Source organism: Falco naumanni, chromosome 10 (assembly GCF_017639655.2).
Source record: "Falco naumanni isolate bFalNau1 chromosome 10, bFalNau1.pat, whole genome shotgun sequence".
Taxonomy (NCBI): Eukaryota; Metazoa; Chordata; class Aves; order Falconiformes; family Falconidae; genus Falco; species Falco naumanni.
In genome coordinates, this window is record NC_054063.1 from 15,052,167 (window position 1) to 15,078,264 (window position 26,098).

The window sequence follows — 26,098 nt, forward strand, 5'->3', positions numbered from 1 at the left end:
TGGGACAGCTCCAGGAAAAATCATGGTAATGCTATCACTTTTGTTCTGTAGAATTCCAGCTTTATCTGTGGAATGTGTTCCAGGACAGTTTACTGTACTGTACTTCCATGACGCTTGTGAGGGGCTGATCAGGTGCAGGGCCCTGAAATCCATGGAAGTGGTCTGAATGCTACCGAAAAAAGCTGCTGCCTTGGTGTGGAAGTGGAGATAAAGAACTGATGGGGTCAAGGGGAGAAGAAACCAGACTTCAACAGCACACAGAATTTTCATGTACTGTTCTTTTTCTTTGGGAAATTTAATAATTTTAAGACTCCGATAACTCTCTCGACACAGGAATGAATTATTTAAAGTTAGTATTAGTAATTTAGTTTAGTTTTGATAGCTGCCAGCTGCAACCTGACCGCACTTAGATTTAGTCACATGGAAATCCCCTGTTGTATATATTCTAGTATGTTGGATCTCTTTGCACTCATCAGTTTTATATCTTCCCGCAAATTCCAGAAGAAAGATCTTTTTAGGTTCTGGCAAAGATCTTGGAATGGGAAAATGTGCTAGTTGCCAAAAAGGCACTGATTACTGTAACAGAGTAGCCTGGAGTTTCTATCTTTTCCCTTTTAATATGTAAACTTGTTTCTGATTTAGAACCGACTCTCCTGGCAAAGGTGTTTTCCTCACTGCTCGTTTGTGTATAGTCATTATGTATATACACATATGCGTATATGTGGCTCTGCTGTCGTACAGTACAAAAAGTAGTTTTCATTTACTTGGAAGCACAACTAAATTTTATACCATTTAGCCTTACATTGCAGGAGATAGAGTGGGGACAGACAACAGGGACAGAAACAGTACTTCTATTGCATGTATGCTTTTTAACCATGATTTCAATAGCAGGAACTACGGAAAAGTCATTAAAAAAAAAAAAAAAAAAAAAAGAAGAAAAAAGGAAAGTCTTCCTAACAAAAGGAAGAACTGCCTTTTGACAAGCCCAGTATGCAAGGATACTTACATACATCAATACTTCATCCTTAGATTTCACCGCCTTCAGAGAAGTGCTTTTTGCTTACTCTCAGCATAAATTGATTTTCCTTTGATAATGCACCAATAGATAATTTAATGGATGTTTACGAAATGACCTTGCATAATGCTGACATTTACTTGTATGATGGGAGTTGAGTTTTGAGGTGGTTTTGAGGGTTTGGGTTTTTTCTTTCTTTCTGTTAAGGTGATGCTCCAGTAGAGGCTGAAAAAGCTACAGAAACATTCTTGGCTGAAAAGCCTTCTCAAATCTTCTCTCCCATTCACTGTGCTACATCTGAACTGTGGGGTAGAAAGTACTTCCTATGTTCCACATGTGTGTGGTGTGTCCTGCCACATTTCAATCCATGAGAAAACAAGACTTTTTTTTAACCTTATCTCTCCTCTTGCTTTCAGGTTTCTACAGAAAAGAAGCCACAACAGCTCTAGCTACATACCCAATCTGGACATTCAAGAAACTCCCCGTATCCCAAGTTCCACCTACTTCATAATCTAAACATTGCCAGAGCTGACTAGAAGGAACTACTGTTGCAGTTCCGAAAAGCCTTAGTAGAATCTACAGGTCTGTTAAATCCCTAAAGCCTTATTATAATCCCTTTTTCCATCCACAGTGAATAAATTATTATTAAATATATATATATAATCTAAGCATGAAGCATGACAATACTTGCCTTCTTGAAATCACACACTGAATTTCTACAAATGTAACGCATTGAGTTTAAACAGCAAAATTAAGTGGATCCTTACAAATGAGATGCTAAAGGCCAAAGTCTTCAGGTCCAGACTCCTGCAAAGAAATCCACTGTGACTGGATAACAAGTTAGATACCTTTACTATGCCATATCTGCTTGAAAGGAGATCCTAATGGCAGGCATCTCATGGGAAAAATCAGGTCTTACTTCCAGGGTACTGTTTGAGAAAACAGCTTCCCAACTGCACTGGGGAGATGAATTTCTACCGAACATTTGTGCGCTGATCTTTGTCTTCACAGCACCTCTCACCAAGCTCTGTTTTAATTGATTCTCGTTACTATAGTGTATATGTTTTGCAAAAAAGTTTGACTAGATTAGAAAGTGGCATATAGACATAAATATATCTATTTCAGGGCCAAAACAGAGAAGATTTAATCAATGTTCCCTTCTTAGATCTAAAATATTTCAAGGGCGCAGTTCTCCCTTTATTCAGCCTGGGTGTCTAACAAACATCCTGATAATATATGTCCCAAAAAAACAAGAAAAGTGCATTGAGTACAACTGTCCTTGAATATTGTAAAAGACTTAAAAAGGCATATTGAAGGAGAGAAAAAATAAAAATCAAAGCATGTAATTTCACAGGTTTTTCTTCAAGGCGGGCATCTGGCAGGGTGAGGTGACCCCAAGAGGAGGGGGGGATGCTCAGGTCAGTCAGCACATTGAGGTACTCAACTTGTGTGTTGAAGGAGAGGGTCGGCTAGCTTCAACTTGCTGGAACCCACAGGCGTTTTGTGGAGTAGTCAGGGCAGTAAACATGCCTTTAGGATAGGTCAAGAGATACTTCTCAGAAGGACAGTATCTAAGCTTTGGAGATTGGGGGTACAATTAAAAGTCAATGGTAAACATTGGAGAAGGAGCGGTGAATTCCAAGCACCAAGGAAAGTCAGGAGAGTACTTCTAGATTTGAACTGATTTATCTTCTTGTCCTGTGTCTGACAAAGCTCACCACTGGCCCCACAGACTTTGCTACCAAAAAAAAGCAGAGCTCAGAACAGAAACACATAACCACCCAGCTGACACAGGAATCGCACCTGGGAGCACGTATAAGTAAAGCTGTAGTCTGATATGCAATTCCAGATCAGTGTCTACCCTATGCTTTGATCTGAACTGCAGTCATTGTTCAGCAAATCAAGCTACCAGCTGGATACTACAGTTCTTTGATGTGTTTTGAACTGACACCATATTAACTTTAGTCACAGGACTACAGTTTCACTGATAGAAGTGTGGCATGTGTGCTGTGTACACATGCATACCCTCACATAAAATATGCAAAGTACACTGTGGCCAGGTAACACTGTGTATAAGGCAGACAAGAGTTCCTAAATGCAAACATATGTATTTAGTTGGAAGGTCAACTGGTTCATGTATTTTCATAACATTTTTTTCCACTTCTGTATTATGACTCAAGCCAAAGAATTCTGTGTTGTAAAACAAAGCTTCTTCAGACTGGAGAAACTATTAAGCTTGCTTTAGCTTTCATTCTAACAGACTTTGCTTTTAAAACAGTTTTATGTTAATCCTGACAGTGGAAACTAATCGTTAGGGTAAGACTGTTACTTTTAACTTTTTACCTGGTCATGGATAACACCGAGCAATAGCTCCAGACAGAGACAAAGCCACAGAGACATTCCTCTCAGACTAGCGCTGCTGATGCTAAGCATGAGTTCTGAGAAATTCTGCCCAGATTATTTTCTGCTCAAAACATCACCTAAGCAGCCATTATGAATTTTTAACAGCTAAGAAAGATGAATTAACTCCTTTTGTGAAGATGACAGTGTAAAAATGTAATCACATCAGTATTGTCTTTCATCATCAGTATAACCTGATTTTTGTATTGGACTCCACTTCAGTATTAGCAAAATGGGGATATTATGTAACAATTCCTGAAGTATTAAATGCCAATACATTAATATTCACTAGAATCTGCAAAAAATTACTTGATGGCTTTAAACCAAATACAGCCAGACTCTTGGCTTCCCAGAAGAAGTCACTGACCAACCTTTTATACAAAAGTAGATATGTTGCCAGACACCTGACCTCCACATTTCCTACAGCAAAGATTTCATACCAGAGACACCATATCACAGAGTATAAAGCTTTGAGCTTGAAGGCATCTCATCTGGCTTAACCCTCAGGGCAGCTTTTTGGACAAAATTGAAACCATAGGAGAGAAAAGACAGGTGTTAGAAAAGTGGGATCACAAGCCTAGTCAGTTCAGAGCATTTTGCAAAGCTTTCCACTAGTGGAAAGAAAGGATCTGGGATGCTTGGCACATTTAGCAAAAGGTCTTTCCCCTCCTGTTCCATACATACTCAGGTACTCCTAACCCACCAGCATTTTACTTATCCCTATTAGCTTTTTTGTACTGGGGGGATTTGCTGAAGCACTGAGAACCAACTTAACTCCGCAGAGAGATTTTCTTTTTGCACTGCTTACAAGGGAATCAGGGCTAGGTCAAGACTGAACACTTAAATTACATGAATATATATATAAAAAATCCCCTCCCCTTTGATATTAATTTTTCTTACTGGAAAATGTGTTCTAAAATTAAGCCAGTAAGACAGTAACCCTGAGCAAATTAGCTACATTATACTCAAATTTGTAAGATAATAAAATACAAAATCAATACATGCAGACCAGGCTTTCATTATATCCTTCAAAATCAAGGCTGAGGTTCAGAGTTGTCTTATGCAGGACTATCTATAGCATCTTTGCAAACATTTAATTTAAAAAAATAAAATTACAAAAATCCCACCACTCTACCCATGCAGACTAAAGAGAAGGAGGGAGACTTGAGAACAATGTACACTTTCAGCTTGAAAGCGCCATGATATCATTCTTTGGCTTGCTAATATATATACTTCGAGAGTCTGGGGTGGGGAGGAGGGAAGGAAACAGAAACAGGGTTCTTTGTACCTTTATGAAATTCCAAATGACTCCTTCTCCCTCTTGCCCCTCAGTAAATCATGGGGAAGTAGTTAAGTAACATGAACCAAGAAATTAGCACAAACAGCACAGTCATTCCTGAAAACCTGGTTTAAGTAAAATGCCAGCCTGTCATTTTACCCGATTTATGTGACTCTAGTTAGAAGGTTTTACACAGAATGCTGAATGCTGCTGTGGTTCTACACCTTAGACACAACAGAATATTGAAGTCTAAAATACATACTTTTTGCAAAGAAGGTTTTTTTTAGGCAGCCAGGATTCTCCTTATGTTCTTTGTAACAGATGTCTACGTTTTAGACGTATACAGAGAAGTAATCATAATAGTAACCATGCCCTGACATCAGGAGTGGGGTGTGTGTTTGAGGGTTTTTTAGCTCAAGCTGTAAACTGGCTTAGAGGTTACTCTTTAGGCGCTGATTTTAATTCTCACTCGCAGATCCCATTTGCTTTCAGTACTTTTTTTTTTTTTTTGTGCATTTCAACACGGAACAAGCTGGAAATACAGTTGGTGGAATGCAGAAAATGGACACCATTTCAATTATGCCAAGAGAAAGAAAATGACCTTGTTTACACAGGAAAATTATAACCTGTTGGCATTTAACAGGCTGCTGTATAGCAGCCAGGGACAATTCAGCAGCCCAGAGGCAACATGCTGCACTTACTAATTTTTGCTATGCGTTGCCACGTACGGCAAAACTAGATGATGAAATTGAAGATGGTCTAATCACAATGTTTGGTTAGAAAAATCCACTGACACGATCTCTGCAACAAGTTTAGCAGATATCTGTTTTGGTTTCCACCTGAAAATTTTTCACACACCAGGAAAAGAACCATGTTAAAAAGCTAAACAAAACAGTTTGAATATTTCATACTAACAAAAAGCTAAAAAAGGGAGTTTCTTTTGTTCACTTTATGTTAACTTTTGCCTAACTAAAAGATTCCAGATTAATATTTACCTTCCCTACTTCCTTGATAAATCTCAGCCAGCTAGCACAGTATCAGACCGGGAATACTGCTAATCATAATGAATTTATGCTGGATTTCACTTCCCCTCCCCCCCATAAGTACCTTTTGTGGACTCGTTTTGTCCATGCTTTCAATACTGAATTCTACTGATCTAATTTATGATGAAGTTGCAAAACTTCCTAATGTGTTATTTCTTTCCTCTAATTTTGATTTACCTGCCTGCTGATCCTTACACCATAACTGTGGGATCTCAGCAACGTCCATCTTACTGTTGTAAAGTGCTTACTAACCTAGAATGACAAGGAAATTGCAATAAAACTAACTGTGAATGATTTTGTTGTGGTCTCCAGTTGATTCTCCACCTGACTTTGAATATCCAGGGAAGCAAGTGATTTGTTTTGCTTGTGTATGCAACTTTACGAAGGGTCAGCTTCACTAAAGCACTACTGTTCATGACTGTTTTGCTATGATACTCCTTCCTGGGATTTAAAACAAGGTTTAAATATATGGAGGATGGGACCCAAACCAAAGCCAGGAAACAGAATAGGAAAACAGCAGTAGTTTTGTGAGACTGTCTGAAAGGGAAACAGTTGGAAGCATTATGAATCAGATCTTCAGCAAGTCTGCCAGGTTCCGCAAAAAAATTGGCTCATTCGTGTTTAAAAAATAGAAATAAAAACAATCTTGTCCAATACAGTGAAGACAGACGAAGAAATGAAACAATACAGATCATTGCCCTGATGATCAGATAATAAAAACTAAAAGGAGTGGCAGCAAGATAAACTTTGAGTATTTTGGGCTGGGAAACTTTCTAGGTTAGAAACTTTAAAATTCTATCATATAGTTAAAAGAATTCAGTTCACTTTTCAAAACACTATTCAAATATTAGTTTCAGACACTGTAGTTGGTCATAAGTGAGCTATGTTAGCTTAACTGGCTGAGTAACAGGCTGGCTAATGGCAAAATGTTTCCCAGGTCCAATACTGAATGAGAAACCCGAGCTGTAAAAAGAAAAACTACTAAAAATTAAGCTTTTTTGAATGTGTTCCCTTGAAGGAAACAAGGAGAGGGTTTGGGACCCAAAGTGATACCATATGCCATATCAGTTAAGTTGAGCTCAAATGTCTTCCATGGAAAGCAAAGCGTTAGAGTAAAATAGTATCAAAAAGATCTGTGTCAGTTAAAAAAAAAAGCCACAAGACTTAGCTGGGTCATCTTTAAGCGATCTATTAATATGCTCCGTGTAAAATAACACCAGTAGAAGGGGACCAGGAGACTGTCAGCTGCTGAGCTGGAAGCCCCTTGCCCATGTGCCATGACCTCAGGCCTCCCTGCCACCCGAGAACCATTTGCAGCCAGTATGCTTATTGCAATACATTGGTGCCCTAATGGAAACATTCCAGATAGTCTCTGTCCAAATTACACCTCCATCTCATCCCAAAAGAAAAATTAAATAATTAAAAAATAAATAAGGAAATATAAGGAAATAAGGAAAGGTTTCAGATGGGGGCTGCTGGGGCAGGACACAGATGAGGTAGAAATCAGTTTTTACATGTAGCATGGGTAGACTAACGTGTAAAACTTTGAGCCTGAGGCACAAAACTGCTTATTTTACATTGAGAAAGTTTTTGAGATTGTTAAATCTTCCTTCAATTGAGACAGGAATTTATTACGGCTGTGCATTTGTCAAGTAGTTACAAACACGTCTCCTTATGAATGAATAATTACTCTTAATACAGTAATTTTCATGTAAAGTTGAGAAAGTCACGCGTTTAAGATGATATGAGAAAAACCCAATTTTCACAGGCTTTCAGTAGCAAATACAGCAGAGGAAGCAGCTGGCTTGCCCTATGCTGTATTGTGGTAGAGTTTAAAAGATGATCTTAAAGCAAATTAAAAAATCACTTATGTTATTTCAGCATTGTTTACAGAAACAATCCCAACTTAATAACTAACAGTAAATGGCACGTTCAGGGCAATGGTTCTGGCTCTCTTTTGACTTTTAAAAAAGTGCAAATAGATGGGCAGGCAAAAGGCGTATTTTTAACTGCAAAACTTGAAATTATCTAATCTGTTCTGATTTCATCATGTAATCTAAACAGAGTGTTTATAACAACTAAAGCATTTCAGCACTTGTCGCCATGACTGAAACACTAACTTGATAAAATAATACAATTTTAACAATCTAGTATGGTGGGTTTCCTTTTTTATTTTTTGGTGTGGTTTTTTTTTTTTTGAGTTGTTTTTTAAACCTTAAGGTAAATCTATTTCTAGCAAGTCGAAAACAAGGCATGACAGCACACCCCAAAGCAGTCTGAATCAACTGATGGCGATGTATGACTTGGGGAACAATCTCTATCTGGTCTTCAGTTCAATAGCAGTTGTTTTTTGGAAAATACCCTTCAGATAAATAGTTGAGTCTGGGACCTCCAGAGTTTACTCATCTTTGCCAAAGAAAATGTTTTCTGTATTTAATACTTCCTTACAGCAACATTCTTGTTTTGCTCTGAGTTTCAAATATTAATGACAAGAACAGAAAAGACGCCCCTAAACTTCCATTAAAATACACACATTATTTAAAAAGATCAGGTTTACATATATTAGGTCTCAATGAAATTTGTAAAACAAGCTGATGTTAGAAGAACTGATTTAAAAACTTTTTAGAAATTTGTACATTCACCATTTTTAAAAACAACATATATGGGAAAATCTGTTCTCATATACAGCTATCCCTCTATGAAATAGCTCATTACCACAAGACAATAAAAAAAAAAAAATCACTTCTGGACTTGGGTACAGAAAACAATGTTGTTTTCAGAAAAGGGTAATCAATGGCATTGGGTACATATTTTAACAGAATTTCATAAGCTACAAGTTTTACCCCTTGGCTTTTCTGGACTACCACTAACTTCAGTGTTTGTCTACAAGCTTAGATCTGTCTAAGTTAGCACTTACCGTGTAGCATACATGCGATAAATAAAAAACTTTTCATCACGGCAAAAAGGAAGTAATTATAGCCTTTTTCATGTTCCACCGCCAAAGGCTTAAAACTAAGTAGAAAATCACGTCTGTGAAAATTCATTATTTCATGCACAAAGCCTGTAAGTGGACTTGGACTCAAAAAATGCTAATTCTAATGCCAAGAAAAAATTAAACAAAACCACAGAAAATCAAGTCAGGCTCAAACGTTGACCTTGGTTGATGGAAGAGCCATGGAAGCATAATTTTGGTCCCTTGAGAACTAGCGCAGTCATTTGCTATAACTATTTCCATTTGTTTTACACAAAGAGATCATACATTCAAGAAGCAGAGACAGTAACCAATACAATCTAGGGTCGGAGAGTTATCCATGGAGAACTAGTAAAACCTGTATTTTAACTTGGGTTTTTTTACCATAAACTAGATTGTATGTGTGTTCAGCATAAACAGCTTGAATGGGCAAGATGTCATTATATGAAAACAAAATATACAATTAAATATATGCACAGAACCTTAAAATTTCTTTCCTTAATTGTCTCTTACCATAAGCAAGAATATTTGCCAACCAGTTTTTTGAAGAATTAAATTAGCAAATGAAATTTAAAATATGAAGTAAAAATAACTGTTAATATTGTGCTAAATTATTAGCATCAAACTACATTTTAAAGGAAAATTTTATTAAATTGTAGTTACATTAAATCTAAAACCCTGCACTTAAAAATAATTGTACAATATAACCTAAAAGTATTATTTCTATGCCATCGCACATAAAAGACAGATACATGGAATTTATGATTACTATTTCTTAGTCTTTGGCTCCTAGACAGATAAATAAATTATCAAGGACATAACTGTTATGGATAAATGTCTTATGGTTTTATCCATTCTCTACCATGAGAGTTTATTCTCGATAAATACTTATTTTGGGGTTTGAAAGAGAAATCGATTGCTACTGACTCAGATGCAGCTGAAGTTTTTGTTGGTTTTTGGTTTGTGTTTTGTTTTTTTTTTTTTTAATCTCTTTAAAAGCTGGAACATAACGTCTCAGGATAGAATCTTAAGAAATCCATGTAAAAAAAAAATTCCCATAATTTAGAACAGAAGGTATCTCAAACTGACAGTTTACTTTGTAAAAGTTAAATAATATTAAATATCATGTAATTCTCTAAGTTGATTAACAATCCAGTTAATCGCTATAACAGAAAGAGAGAGGAATTGCTTGTTCCTCTCCACTGAAAGAAACCTGTAGGCATCAAACCTAGGTGAGATGAATGCAACCCTCAGACTCTTAAAAACAATATTCATTTTTTAAAAGAACAAAAACCAAAAATAATAACTCAGCTTCCCCCGTCTCTTCAGGAAGAGTGAGCATCTCACAGCTTCTGCTAGAAAAAAGTATCCTAGTGGAACAGACTGGTTGAGAAATTAATTGGTATGCAAACCATGAACATTCTCATTAAAATACAATGGTCTACATTTCAAGATGATAAAGAAAACTGGGAAATACAGTGTTTACTACTTTTCTACTCGTCAGAATTAAAAGGCAGCACAGAGTACAAACACATGGAATAAATTCTTGCCACCTCTCTTTATGGTAAAAAGGACTTTGTGTACATCCTGCATATTGGCACAGAGGTGTGGTAGAGCTTCAAAATAAAATACAGTAGATATAAGTAGTTTTCAGCGAAGGAGATGAATGCATACAAAGCATAACTGGATGCAGCAGGAGCAAGAACCATTGCTTTCACACTGCTAAGATAATGACAAAGAAATAAAAAACTTTTTAAAATGCACTTCAACTTTTTCCTGTTATTTCAGGAATGCAGAGGCCAAACCACACTGTTTTAAATATTTAAAAAGCCTACATACCTTTTTTGTTAAATCAAGGCCAGTTTAGTTTCATGCAGAACCATCATTCCTGGGCCAAGATACAAAGCCCAGCTGAACATTCCCATGTAAGCTATGAGTTCATTAAGAGTATTACCCTAAAGCTAAAGAATACTGCAATAGGTAATAGATGCATTCTTACGCATGAATGCTCAATGTTCAATGAAGATGTGTGATGAACAGTGCAGAAACTTTGGTGTACTGATGCCATCACACAAACCTCATTCATTGTCAGCTCTCTAGATGGCAGCAAGAGTTATGTTTATACTGTAAGTGTATACTCTACACCAAGTATTTTGCAACAAAGCAGGGTGGGGTTTTTTTTCCATTTTGATGATCATTGTATACTAATTATATAACACTACAGTGAAGAAGATTGATTTAATTCACCCTATAAAATATTGCAGCAGCATCCTATAAAAAATAGATGAGCTTACCTTGACTGTGTTAAATATGTTAATCAGATTAGTGTCACACAAGACCTTTTCACCTCATCAAGAAAGAAGTTTAAACAAGACAATGTAAAGCTCAGTGCCATCCTTCTTGAAGGGCAAGACCAGAAATAGCTGCAGCTTCAGTTCTAATGTGTCAGGCACAGTTCCAAACCGCGAGCATTAACTGCCATTTCATTGTTCATTTCAGATGTATTAATCTCTAGTAAAGCATTAAATGGATTCTTATGAAACGATTGATCTAGTCAACAGAACCTCAGCAAGTAACTAACTGAAGAAAAAGGTAATACTTTCCCCTAATAACATTTTCAGTATGAACTTATGGGACCCAATCTGTGGTTCTCAACAATCAACTACAGAGGCTTTTTCATTCTGTAAATTCTTGTCTGTAGCGTACTGGTGCAGTAGATTAGCAGTCTGTCTGTGCTCTTGGATACACAGATGCTGATCCAGCACCTTTCATATAAAAGCAGTTAGAGGAACAGGGGAAAAAAAAAAAAAAAAAAAAAAGAAAAAAAAAAGGTGGAGGGTGGAGGAATGAAAAACAGGAAGGAAGGTCTATTAATTTGTCTATTTTTGTATTCTCAGCATTCTAGGGGGGAGGGGAAAGCCTGAAATAATGAGATTTGTAATACATATTTATCCAGCTTTGTTACTCACCTTTATCTTTAAAGTATTGAGAATTTTTTTGTGTAATGAGCTACCACACAAAAAGCACTGCTGATCAGGGTGTGTGGGGCAACTGGACCCTGGCTTGTTCCTGCCAGAGAGGACACTGGCACCCAGGGACGTCTTGTGCTGCCACCTGTCACCCCTGCAGGACTGGCCGCCTTAAGAGCAAACCAACTTCCTCCTAAGCCTGAATCTCCTGGCAAAGGAACTCGGCTGAATTTCTGGCTGGTGCTTTTAAAGACATTTACACACACAGCTTCAGAAAACCCTACACGGGCCTCCTGTTCTAGGCCAGCTCCCGAGGGAGAACTCTTTCCACTGAATACAGGGAGCCTAATATTGTTGTAACTTAGACTCTAGGAGCCTAAATTATAAATACCTTGGCAGGAAATTACTGCACGTGTATTAGTAATTTCAAGAACTAGAATGTGACACTTGTTGAAGATGCATTATGTCTTAGAAAGGCACAAGATTATTTGCTAAAGATTTTTCAAGCACCCAAGTGGAAATCTCATTGTACAACACTGCATAGGGGGAGACACTGGGAATTACAGATGACACAGTATTTAATTACCCACAGAAGGAGGTCACCAAGGCAAACAGGCCTAAGTTAGTGAGGAAGACTGCTAAGCTATTGCATAGCCTGCCTGTTCCATGGAATCAGCGTACTGCATCACAGATAGTTTTGGTTGAAAATGCTTTGACAGAATGTAACAGGAACACCATCTGGGTGAAAGTGAAAAGGAGTAACTCCGTCACTGTTGCATTAAATTAGCAGCTAACAATTTGACTGACACAGCTGTTTTGTAAAGAAGTTTACAATGAATCCTTTCAAAGCATCTTTGCTCAAAATACACATTCCAAACTATCTCCAACACATGCAAGTTGAGACACTAAATTTACATGAATGGCCACGCAAACCCTGCGTGTAGAATAAAAATTACAAGAAATAAAATCAAGCAGTGGGGTAAAAAAAAAAATAAAATTATTTGTAGCACTGTAGTAGTAGTGAAAGTCTGTCAAGCATTTAATTAGAAATGTCTAGGCTTCACAGAACCAGATAGTGCAACTGTAGCTGCTGTTGTGTTCAGCGCAAACACAAGGATAAAGTCAACAAGAGAGATGTCCATGGGCTTGTGGCTCCACGAAGGCTGCTAGGCCTCAGTAAGAAAGGCTCAAGGAAGCAAGAAGGAAAAAACCCGAAGTAAAAAAGGCAAAAGCAGAAGAGAAAATGTAACTATGAGAACAATCAAACTGTAAATTCAGGTGGGGGAGGGCAGGGGTCTGCCTAACGTCAATCAATAGATTAATGGCAGAGTAAAGATGAAAATAGATTTCCTAACTGTCCTATTGGCAGCACTGGACTCCTGTCACCCCATGGACACATTCAGTGTCATCTTCTCCAAGAGCTTTTGAGTCTCGTGGACTGAATTTTACCGGCCCTTTGAAGACTCTTTTTAAAAAACCAAAACCTGAGAAGGTTGAGAAGAATTCCACCTTCACTAACACAAGACAGACTGAAATGTGCTAACTACTCCATGAGCATAAAGCCATTGGAGAGGAATAGGCACATAGTAAAAAAAGTGTTCAGGCACCCATTGCTGGAAGATGACTAAAAACACCTTACCTGGGACATAAATTAGGACTGGACTTAGACATGCTTTTCCCCTGGGTCTTTTGCCACCTGGTGTTCATAATTAGTAAGTTTGTCTGTAAGCATGAGGAGACTGAGATCAGAAGCCCAAAGAAGAGAAGAAGAGGCCAGCGACAGTCACTGTCCTGAAGCCCAAGGTGTGTTTTCATAATTCACTCACAAGATGACTCCCAGGCTTCCCACATCACCTCCTTTAGAGTCAGTTCAATTAAAACTCCTGATCTACCTATGTTTTTGACATTGGAAACATATCCTTGAAATGTATTTGATATGGATAAAGCTCTAGGGAAGCAATTTCAGTGCTGAAAAGGTGACCTGTGTGGTAGACTAGAAGTGAAAGGGCCTGGGGAAAGCAGAACAACTGTTAAAATCCTTGGAATAAGGAAGACAATACAAGTTAGGTAAATGATGCTGAAAAAAAACCCAAAACACAGAAACATACCAAGCAAAAGTTGTGAGTATGACTTATGTATTTGGTTTGGGAAAGCAGAACTAGACATTTGAGTCTTGATAACGGTATGATCAATCTGCTTTCCATTTGTACTTCCAGTTCTTAGATGGTATATCAATCCCACCTGGATCATTTGGAGTAAAGCGGGCGTCCGTGTTTATATATGAGCACATTTTCCTCACCAGGAAGAGGCAATCACGTACACCAAACTGTCTGCAGAGTGATTTTACATATATACACACACACCAATATTACACACACACCCCACATACATTTTGACAGCAAATCTCAAAATAAAGTTCTGCAGAGGAGCTGTATCAGGCAAACAATGCCTTTCATTTCCTGGGGTTTAAAAGAAGCTAGTATTAAGCAAACATTTTATTACTACTACAGCAAAATAATGCTAAGCAATACTAATGATTTAAAGTACAAGGTCAAAAAGTGTAAGAGCAATCACATGCTTCTCTGGTGTGCGAGGCAGAGAACACCTAGAAGTTCTAGGAAAAATGATAGGCTTTAAAGCCAGAACACTTTATATCATCTAATTTGACTCCAGTTGCACAAAGAAATAATTTTTCCATCATACAGAACACAATAGTTTGAATGCTATTACGGGTCCAGACCAACAGGACAGATCTTTCTGAGAGAAGCTTCCTGGTGTGTACAGCCTTACGTGCACACAATGTAACAAACACAAGCTAACTCAAAATAAGAATATTTGCCACAAAAACTGTTTAAAAACAATTACCCTTTTTTAAGGCCTGACAGACATTTCTTACTATAAAATCTATTAATCTAAAATCCTTTACTGCCTTCTGCAAGAGGTAAACACTTCAAAATCGGTGATGCTTTTTTCCAAGATATAATTTACCTTGCACAAATGCATGTTTTTTCATGACTTTTTTTTCTTTTAAATGGTCTGGTTCTACTTTGAAAAATTAAGGCTTGTTCTCTAAACCACTTCATAGCATAAGACTAGGATTAAGAGTGAACAGGCAAATAATTGACTGTATATGGCACACGTATAGAGATCACACTAATTCTAAACCAATGTTTCTGTTTCAAATAAACTAGACATTTCATTTACTTCAAGTTATTAATACTGTTACTGTAAAACATGTCTTCCATCATTTCTTTGTAAGGGGAATTTAGACTCTTTCATGCCTATATGGCAGGAAGGAGAAATAATTCACAAGCAAATAAATTTTTATTGAAAACAAACTTTTAGCATCTAAGTCACCACAGCATTATGGCGATCATGTTCAGTTTATGCATTACGGAATTATTTCATGCATAAAAAATTACTTTTGTGACACTCATTATTATCAGCAGACTTAAGCATTTTAATGTTTTCATGTGTTTTCATCATTTCCATTGTTTATTTTCATCTCAAATTTAAACATTTTTCAATATTAACAAAAAATAATCTTTATTCAAGTAATTTTAATGGGACCATTACCTTAAGTTACTACAGTACAAGAAAAATTTTGAAGGACTGTCCCCCCTGCATTTTGCTGCACATTCCAAAGATTTTTTTTTTTCCTTAAAATCACTTTAGACTCATGTGTAATTTTTTGGTGTGATTTTTTGCATGGGTTCTATGTTCTGCCAGGTTTTATTTTTCTTTGCTGTTCCTTTTTCAGTTGTTTCATACACAGATATAAAGTAACAAAATGAGGGACTGGGAGAATTTTTCATATTTTTTTTTTAACAGGACTTTCAGAATCAAATAAATTTGTTATGCATATAATTTTATTAAATATTTTATGAAAAAAAATAAACCTTAACCTTCAATGAAAAGGTGTTAACTCCACTTTTAACTTAGCTCTTATGTTTTATCACATGATGTACTTGTAGCATCCCTGAAACCAAATAGGTTTTAAGTCCTGTACAGGTTACTGGAGAAAGCGAACAGAGACAGTAATGGGTAGTCTAAGCCAACTTAAAACAATGAAACTTTCAGTCTCCATTCAACTGGAACATGTTGGGTTATAAACAAATGGCATCTTTCTGGCTCTGTAAAGGCCAGGTCAGGCTATGTAAAGAACGTAGAACACAGGAGAAACTACATCAACGACATCAAATTGAGTGCCAAATATCAACAAGATTAAGTGTCAGCTACACATCTTAAATGTGTTTTCTAACAAGTGTCCAAAGAATTCAAAAGAAAAGCTAATAAATCTACTTATATACATAATAAGAACATGTAGAATGAAGAGTAAAAACTTACTGTGATCCAGTGAAGCGTTCCAAACTGAGGTTCAAACCAACCAAAACCAAAAGACAACTGACTTAAAACCTAGGAATATGGACTTGCTCCCATTGAAGTTCATGGCAAGTTTCCATTGGTGTCAGTTTTGTAGGAATGATCTCTAATACTGCAGTTTAATGTCTAATCTATATTACTGTTATTTTTTGGCAGAATTCAACTTGGAATGCAGTAGCGTGATATGAAAAGGGTGCTTTGTTTGCAAACTTGGAATGGAATCTGACTTGGACTAGATTGCACAATAAAGAAGCCAGCAAAAGGGAATTTGACACTCACCATTCTGGCAGAAAAACAAGTTTCTCAAAACTAAAAGATTAAAATTACTTTTATATTGTTATTTGAAATTTAAATCCAAAGGAAGAAAACGTGAGTGTTAAAACTGTGCCAGATTACTGGGATCTTTGGTTAATGATCATTACCTTCTTCAAAGTCGTTTGAAGCTAGTAAAAAAGCCTGTATCTAAAAATACTGCAGAATTTAAAAAAGTTTCACTGGCTACAAAACAGAAAATCTATTAATCCTTTACACCAGCATGTGCAATCTCAAACTGTCTGTGACAAATCCTGTATTTCTTCCTCTTTCTGAGGTATTACTGAATTAATTTCAAGTTCTCAATCCCTATTCAGCACAGTACTTAAACGTGTTCTCAACTTCATACACATGAGAAAATTTGACTTCATCGTAAGTTAAGCATAAGTTAATGACAGAACAAGCGCTCTGGTGTTTTGTTGAACTAGGAACTTGACTTCTACAGATGGGAAGGAGTCCCTCTGACTTCTTTTGTTCTCACAAGTGCTAAATCCTCAGTTTTATCAGGTCACAGTTGTGTGCCTTTAGCAAGATAGGAATAACAGTTATTTGAAAGCAAGAGCTACCATTTTGTCAATTCATTACTCAAGGATAGTACATGTGGAGAGGAAAAGGGAAAATGGGAAGAAGCATAGCATCAGAGTCATAACCTACTACTGCAAATTGATATGATTAGCATATTTTCATTATTATTACCATAAGCATATACAGAGAAGAGAATAAAAATTAAGTTTGAATAGTACACTCCTGCTAAACTCACCCAGATACTAATGCTAGCAAGTATTTATATTGATGATTAACTTCGTGCTTTGGGAGTTAATATATTACATATGAAATCAGAAACACAACACGGGGATTGGAAATATCTGTTAATCAAATTAAGTACTACGGACATTAATGGTTTCCTCAGCCCAGTTCAGCAATATCTCTTAGTCATGACTTGGCAATTCAGTCATCGTGAAGTCTTTCATCTGTTTCCTGACCCGTCAAATAGTATCACTCAACACAAAACAGGAGAAAGGCTATTTTAATGCAGTGGATGTTCTTTCCAACCAAACTGAGAGGAAGTTATCAGCTTCGTTTCTGAAGACTTTTGGTTGCCACTGATCAAAGACATTGCAAATTCAATGACCTGAAGTTAGAAGGAACTACCACATGCTACTAATTCCTTGGGTCAGTTAACCCACTGTAATTTATTTATTCCCCAACAGCATCATAAAAATAAGGTGGTGTTGGTAAACCAAAAAATATTTTCTCCTCCCAATCAGTGATATCATTTGCAAAGTGGAAGGCAGCAGATACTAGCAATTCACTTAAAAAGTAAAATCTTTACCCTAATAAAGAGGATCTTCTCTCCAACTCTGTATCTTCCTTGTGAAAGACGCTCCACACAGAACTTATTAGGGCACTTACAAGGTGGATCTTCAGAAATGTGTTTAACCTGAAAAACCCAGAGGTAATTAATAGAAACCACTTAAAATAGGACATGTAGCCAAACATTCAAGGTGGCATTTGCCATAACACAGTATCACTAATCTAAGTCTCCATTGATGATATTTTATTACTTTTTCTTAATATTTCTGTAATCCCAGGCTAGGGTGCTTCCAATATCAAGAACGATTTCGTAGCTGTGATGAGGTAAGAACAGAGACAAGTGTCACACAGCTCAACATGAAATTTGCACTGTTTAACTGAAGTCAGACTGTTAATTTGAGTTCAGCAACAAAATTTTGTAGGTGTGTTCTCAGTATTTTGTGATTAATCAGCTCAACTGTCACAGTGCTAACATAGCTGACAGGCAAAACGAAGCTGTCCTAACAGAGTATTTTCCCTTATAAATAAATATAATACAGAAGCATCTTGCTTATCAATAAAAGGTGCTGCCCAATACCTTCTCTTGGCGCTTTCAAACAGTGCCCTAACGTTAAAAAAAAAGTATACAGAGAATAATACTGTGACATAATCACAAAGCTATGCCAAGATGCTCCCTAGTGTTGTTAACTACCTTTTGATCATCTCGGCCTTAGGGCATTAGTGCAATCAAGGGCAATTTAAAGCCCTCTCAAGAATATTCTATCACTGCCAAACCTAACTATATAGCCCCAACAACAGGGGCTGAGAAAAGACAGATGAAAACCACTTTCCTGCTTTTTATTAGTTGCATCAGCTGGAATTCTGCCTGTTGTGAAAACTTGACCTTGCACGTGCTACCAAAGGCATTAATGTTTCATAGAAGTGTATTTTGGACTTTTCGGTGATTTGAAAGCAGCAGAACTATCAATGCCAAAATAGCAGATCTAGTTGAGAAACTCTTATTTGACATTTAAATTGCACTGCTGCATAGGAACAGCAATAACAAGTGCAGCATTTTCATACACTGCAGTTTTCTTGGATGAGTGCTGACCTAGTATGTCAGTGTCAGACAATACAAAATGCCAGAGGAACTTCCTAGAGTTTTTGACCACTTCAAATAATATTTCAAACACCTCTTCAAATCCAGTTTGTAAACTGAGGCCGGTAAAAATGGTCTGAGGTCCGAGAAAGGATATTCTCAGAATAGCTAACAAATTAAAGTCTTAAACTGATTCAGAAGAGGAAAAAAAAAAAAAAAAAAAAGGAATCAGGGCAAAGCTACGGCACTGTAATAAGGTTTTGGTTATCTTGAATAAACGAACAGAAAAGCTTCTGAACTACAGCAAATGTTTTTCAGATCTGCTTTTAGAATAAAGTTATAGTATGTTAACTACACCAGAATGAAATTAAAGGTTAACCAATTATTGTTTCTATACTACAATAGAGAACAAAAATGCTTTTGAAACTAGCCCTGTTGACCAATTTTAAGGCTTTCCATTTATTTCTGAAATTGTTCAATGTTGTTATTTGACTAACTTTATTACTTGTGGAGTATTTTATCATCATTATCCTTACATTATTATTTTTTTAAATCAGAGCATAATATTTTTGTAAAAAAAATCATTCCAAATTAACGCTTAGCAGAAGAACACACACACAAGTGTTTCTCAAGTATCAGATGAGCTGTCCTCAATTTGAATGTACAATCACTCAACTATTTTATGATTTATTATTCCAGTGATTTTCATCAACATGGGTGAGTGTCAGGCTCCATTTCTGGAGAATCAAACTATTTAGGCAGTCAGTATACAATAGGGTAACTTACACAAAGTCAGTGGTTGATGACTTAAATCCAAGCGCAGGCTGCTGAGGATGCAAAAGTTGCATTCCTGTATCGCTTGGAAAGTGGTACCAAGACTGGGACTGTGCCTACAGGACTGTTTGGCAACAGCCCTCTGAACGCTGCCCAATAATTAGCAATTTCTGACATAATACCCTATGGTATTTAACACCTCTCTGATTTGGAAACTGAAAATGGATAGCGTGAACTATGCCTTAATAGCTGTTTTTACCAGGGTTCATCAAACAAAAACCCAGAACAGCCAGACGGAATATGTCCAAGGTTGTTTTGAACTGTGTAAGCAAAATAGAGCCATCTCTGGCCGGTAGAGAATGGAAGCCAACAGATTTATACTGGTGTAAAACAGAAGATAATGAGCCCTTCACTGCTGATCCTGCTATTGAGGCTTCCATTACATTACTATCCCAAAGGACACAGAAGTATTATTGAGTGGAATTTGGAAATCAAATAAGGAAGCAGAGGGAAGAATTATATCCTATTTTATTTTGTGTCTGGACTATATGAGCACTGCTGCTATTTTATGGTGTGAGTGTCTGGGGCAGAGCAGGTCAGGAATCTAGCTGGATGAATTCCACTCTGTTTCTATCCCTACTGCTTTCTAAATTAAAGGAGGTGGTTGGAGACAACCTTCACACTCTGTTCTGTTCCTATAAGATACACGGTCTCCACCCTCCCTCTACACATAACTGTTCTGAATTCTGTTGAAACTTAAGCAAGTGCTTTTGCAAAATTGAGGAAGAAATACAAAATCTAAAAAAACATTAAAGGTAATTATTTGCATCAAACAGTACAAAGTATTTCAATAAAATGGATGACCATAATATTCCATCTGCTCTTTGTAACAAAAAAGTGGCACATGGATTTTTCAAGAAGTGCTTTGTAACTCCCAGGTGGCACATCTACCTTGTAATATAGCAGTTACTATAGTAACTGCTTCTTTTTATAGAATATATTTGTACTTTTCAAGTTTAACCTCTTCATGGTCTCAAAATGTATCCTTTTCATCTAATTCCAGCTCCTTCAAGTGAACCCCTCTAGGGTTTGTATCAGAGAAATGAACACTGCATTGTAGTGCAAAGACTTTAACAAAATTCAAAGCAAGATTCTTTCTTCCCAACGAGGCAAAAAAAAGCTTGTTTTTTTACCACGTGAGAAACATACAGAACAGCAGCATAAAAATTAGGCTGAGATAACTTAGAAGCGTTTGTTAACATTCAGTAGAAGTCAGTATGGGCCAAATCTCCTAGTCCTGACTCAGTCCTTTTTCAGACAAAACACCAAGTGGGAGTTGATGAATAAGAATTGAACAGAGAAAGAAAACGGAGTAATAAGAAGGGAACTTGGCCCTAAGCACAAAGCTAGCCTGAACTGCAGATCTTCTACACAGTGTGACATTTTTTCCAATCTTCAGGCATAAATAATTGTGGTCAAAAATAAATTAACTCTATCAGTCTGCAAATCTTTAAAATCCAGTCAGATGTTAAACTCAGCCTTCTGTGTGCCTTGCGAGTAAGCGCATACCAGAAGGGGTCAGATAGGAAGAAGCTTCCTCCCACAACTTACAGCATCATCCAACAGTTTCCCTGTGCTCTTTTTCCCAGGAGACTTTGTTGGTGATGGTGAAGGAGACGGAAGAGGGGCTGAAAGTGTTTCCTCTTGTTCAATTTCTTTTTCCAGCTTTATTAATCCAGGAGGCTCCACGCCAAACCTTTTGGAAACATGCAAACAAATTACTAGTCCTTATGAGGTATTACATATTTTAAAACAAAATGGTGAAAAGAATTTATACCTTCTATATTGCCCTACTGTGCAATAACAGAATGCTACACACACTAGTAAACATGTATAAAGTTTATCAAATATTAATGCCATCATTCCCAATTCATACAAAAATTAATTTAGATGGAATCTCTCAGTTGATCAAATTGACAGGAAATACAGGTTGTTTCCAACTTTTCTGTCTGATAACATATATATTGGTGAATGACTAATTTATGACCAACAAAAGGCCTTAAAAATTGTTATGCCATGTAGGACAGTTTCAAGTTCAGTACATTTGTGCCTTTTTTTCCTCCCCACTTTTTTTTTTTCCCCTCCAAACAACAACCTTTCAAATTGCTCGACAATTTATATTTTGTGTTTGTATTTTTCAAAGAAATCCAGACGAAAAGGGATTAAAAGTTATCCTTGTCTCAAATATTGCACTGAATTTATAGATAAATACATTGAGACATGGCCACTATTTTTCAAAAGTGGCTAATGCTTTTTCTAACTGATTTTGGACAGGTAATCTTCAGATCTCTGTTTACAGTAGCAAAACACTTGTACCTCCAACTAAAACAAAACACATGCAACTTCGGCATGGAGCATCTCAAACACGGCACTTGGAAAGTAAGTTCTTTAAAACAACCTCTGCTTTTGAAGTGTCACACAAGTGATAAAACCAGTATCTCACAGCAAGAAGCAGAGCTTGGACAGAAGTCTAAAAGCCCATCTCATTTTCCTAATCACTGATAATTCCTCTCTGGTTTGTTTTGTTTTTATTTTGCCAACAAAATCCAGAAAAATTGAAAGATTTCCTTTTTCAGAGGAGGACTTCAGCTTGGAAAAGTAATCATGCCAGGTAGGCTTCTCACAGCAAACCACTTGCATAAATGAAAAATATTTTCTTCTGTAGCAGAAAAATCCACAGCCTAGATGCAGAAATAGGCTGGTTTATCTAGGTAAAGATCTGGACACTAAAATGTTTAGCAGTAACAAATGTTTTATGAAAATCTCAGCTAAATACCATAATAATGTTAAAAGTGTGCCAAGAAAGGGCATAAGTGCATATATAATATTTTGCATTTTCCTGATAGCTTTTAATTTAGTTACACTACTGCCTAGAAATTAATACAAAGAAAATCAAGAACCAAATCTGTGCTTGTATTGGCTTCTAACTGGTGCGGTCTGCCTAATGAAAAGCCAGCCAACACTGAAGCAAGCACTTATATACAATCCATTTACTTCCTGTCTGCCTGCAGATGCTGACAGGCTGTAAATCATTAAATTCCCACTAGGCTCTAAACCTACACCTGCATGCAGCCTTACTCATCAAATAAAACTCCTACACTCCAAGCAATGCTGCTTCTTTCTTTCTACTGCTTCCCATAATTTCCAATTTTTGTCATAATTACTGAGTTTTAAAGTTCCCTGTACTTCCAATATTCTGAATTCCTCTGGTGATGAGTTGAAAAATAAAACCAACGAACAAATACACACACACACATTTTTTCCCCACAGATTGTATCAACCTGCAGCAAAGTTGCTGGAAAGCTGAAATGGTAAAACCTGCATCTTTTCTGGGAGGGGTAGAGGTGCAAATTCTGTTCTGGAAGGTACTATGAGAATTTCCTTTTCTGCTCTTTCCTAGCCTGCCTTCTCATAACTCCAAATGAAGCAACATTCGACTGTAATGTGATCTCCAACAGACTTCTTAGAGCACCACTTCCCACTTTTACCAAGGAAAAACTGAATACAATAGCAGAAAGGTCTTGAAATTGCTCAACAGTAATTTCAAAAGACCTGTGGGTATTGTTTAACACACACACCAAGTTCCCTAGTTACCCAAGAACTTCATTCTTTCTGCAGAAAAGATAATTTAGCTGTTTTCCATTGTATAATCTCTGACTTGAAAATAATTTGGGATAAAGTTGGACCTGTGCAACCCACTGCAATAGTCCTGTGTATTGTCAATGCTCGCTTACACCCTGTGGGACACTTCCCTCTCTCATGGGAAGTTCTCTACCCACACAATATCTGCCGGTGCATAAAATGGCCCATTTTAGCTATTGAAATTTCACAGATAACCTCAGAGTTTCGTTTTCATAAACAACTGGAATCCAGGATAGTTTATGAGGTGATGCTATTTTTATTGGTACCTAGATATGAACTGCCACACTGTGAGCCAAGTGGTCACACCAGTTTTCCACTCACTGCACAGTCCAGCCAGCCAGCCCACGTCTCTAATTTGGCTAATCGGACACTATGAAAGAACATGCTAAAAGCACTGCTAAAGCATAGGGCAATTATCAGCTGTCTCCTCATCCGCAGAGTATCTGTGGATTGGGTTCAAGTTTAGCAGAACAGAGCTCAACTCTACCTCCTCCTCAAACAATCCCCTTTCCTGCTCACATGTGCCTCAATCCCGAGGTTATTTTCATTGAGAAGAAGGGCCTAAGATGATTTATAGGAATTCTAGACCCTAAAGACTAACAGTAATCTAGCTCGGCAAAGTGCTAGGAGCTGGCTCCTTGTGATGAATAAGCTACTATGAACATCTTTCTGCTTCTAGAACAGAAAAGGAAGAGAAAAGAAAGAAGTTATTCAGCATCTTTTACTATTTTCATTCTTTAAAAACATACTGAGGCCCCTTTTCCAAGATCTCTGCAGCTCCTGCACTGGAAAGCAGACTTCTAAGACTGTCAACTGACCCAGTTTGCCTTACAAATTTGGCAAGCATGCACCCTGCTTCTCTCCTGTGTAAAGCGGCACAATGTCAGTTTATTGTGCTCTTTCCTACGCTTAGTGGAGGCAACTATCCATTCTCCTTTTCCATATAGTTCTAGTTTACCACACAGCTCAGGCAAAATTGGCATCACATATTTGCTTTTCAATTTTATTAACCTCATGTTCCCCTTCAAAAGTTTCTGTGCACCTTGGAAACTCACGAGATTATAAATGGGGTTTTGTTTGTTTTCAGAGATATTAGAGCAGGAACAAGTAGAGACACATACGTTATTAGTCCTCTAAGCTATAAACAAAAATGAAATACAGTAACATAATATATACAATAAATCAGTGGCATGTGGCAATATACATGTATTATAAATAAAAAAGATATCTCAAAGACAAATGGATAGATACACATAATCAATGAAAACATTGTTCTTTTATTAATTCAATATTTGTTTTCATGCCTGGAACAGAGAACGTGAGACACGGAAGCTTGAGACAAAAGGCAAATATAAAGGGTAAGATACTATCTTAAGTCCCTTGTAAATCTGTTCAGAAATCAAATCTTATTGCAAAATGAAATTAATCTAACTCAACCGACTTTAGCAGAATAGAAAGCTGTCTAAACACTGGCCTGCATTCTCTGAGGAAGCTGGATACTATCAAGTAATCAACCCATGGCAGCCATTTCTGACAGCTATGCCCTGGGCATACGGTCTCTGAATGCTGGAAGGTCTACCTCCAAGCTGGGGATCTTGCAAGCACAGTTTCTTGCTCATGAATTAAGATTCATGAACATCAATTTCATTGAGCACCTACAGATCACAACACTTCCTTATCCATGGAAAGTTAAATAATTCTTTTTTTTTTGACTGGATCTAAGCTTTAGAGATAAGAAAAATCTTGCAACATGGAAATCAACATTTTCTGGTCAACACAATTCCTATGCAAGCTTCCACTAGCACAGAGGGCTTTTCTGAAACTTCACCAAGAGACAAATTACTAGTTAAGCAGCTTCCCAAGCAAGTTGTATTCACAAAACAGGAATACTCATAACGCAATTTTAACGTGAAAATGCTAGTTCTTAAGCTAGGAGTAAACAGGCATCTCCTTCGCCTTGATTGTAACCACAAGAAATTCTTCTGAAATTAATGCAACTATTTGTACGGCAAGGCAGTCCAATTTGATACACATGCATGAATGCAACTGCAATTTACTTGCAAGGCTGGGCAGCAACACTGCTGTCCATGTATGTTAAATCTGCACCTGCAAAAAGGGAAAAATCACACTCTCATTACTGTCATTTTGATTGTCTAGCGAAAGTCACTTGCCTTGACATCAAAGATAATACTACGATGTATTGAAGGGCCAGTCTGGCTAGAAGCATCTGACAGTGATAGAATGCAGACTGTTAACTCAGTTCTCGTATTGCTTCTGTTGGTGAAAATCAGGTCTAAGTTTATTTAAATAAATAAGAGTCAGTGTTGCTTAGGTCAGATTTTGGTTATGTTAAGATCAATTTATTATCAGTGAAGTTAATGAAATTGCAATTGTCTAGAGAGAGATCTGACTGTCAGAAGAAGAAACAGCTCAAAGCTTTATTTAGAAAAAAATTCTTAACTCTTTCCTCTCTTAATAAGTCAGCCAACAAATACCTTCATCGAGGTGATGGGACAGAGATTTCATTATACTTGTTAACAACTGCCCACAAGCTAATCTTGAGTGACATCAAGACAAGCATTCTCCTTGAACTTAATGACAATAAAAGTTTGCTTGAGATGTGCTGATTTGGTAAGTCTCTCAATAGCCACTGCTGTCAAGAATGCAAATATTTCTTCATTCTTTAAATATTTTCACCTACCTTGCTGCAATCCTTCCAAGTTCCAACAAACAAAGGCACACTTCTCTTGGCTGCTTGTGGAGAACTGGAAAAGCAAAATGAAGATGGAACACATTTATAAATAAAATTTGTTTTAAAGATCTTAGTGATTAATAGAACCTAATTGTCAACATCTGTA

General features: G+C 37.0%; 1 protein-coding gene across 7 annotated transcripts in view; it reads right to left on the bottom strand.

The window, feature by feature from the left end:
• Positions 1-26,098, bottom strand: part of GAS2 (growth arrest specific 2) — a 98,122-nt gene that overhangs the window by 23,345 nt on the left and 48,679 nt on the right. For 6 of the 7 annotated variants that reach the window (XM_040608465.1, XM_040608462.1, XM_040608467.1 and 3 more), the window contains exons 5-7: positions 25,942-26,005; positions 21,150-21,294; positions 17,706-17,813 (exon numbers count right to left, since the gene is read on the bottom strand). In XM_040608465.1, coding sequence (XP_040464399.1) covers positions 17,706-17,813; positions 21,150-21,294; positions 25,942-26,005 — 317 coding nt within the window. Of the gene's footprint in view, positions 1-15,194; positions 15,830-17,705; positions 17,814-21,149; positions 21,295-25,941; positions 26,006-26,098 lie in introns of those variants that run through there. The other variant, XM_040608468.1, reaches the window with a different exon arrangement.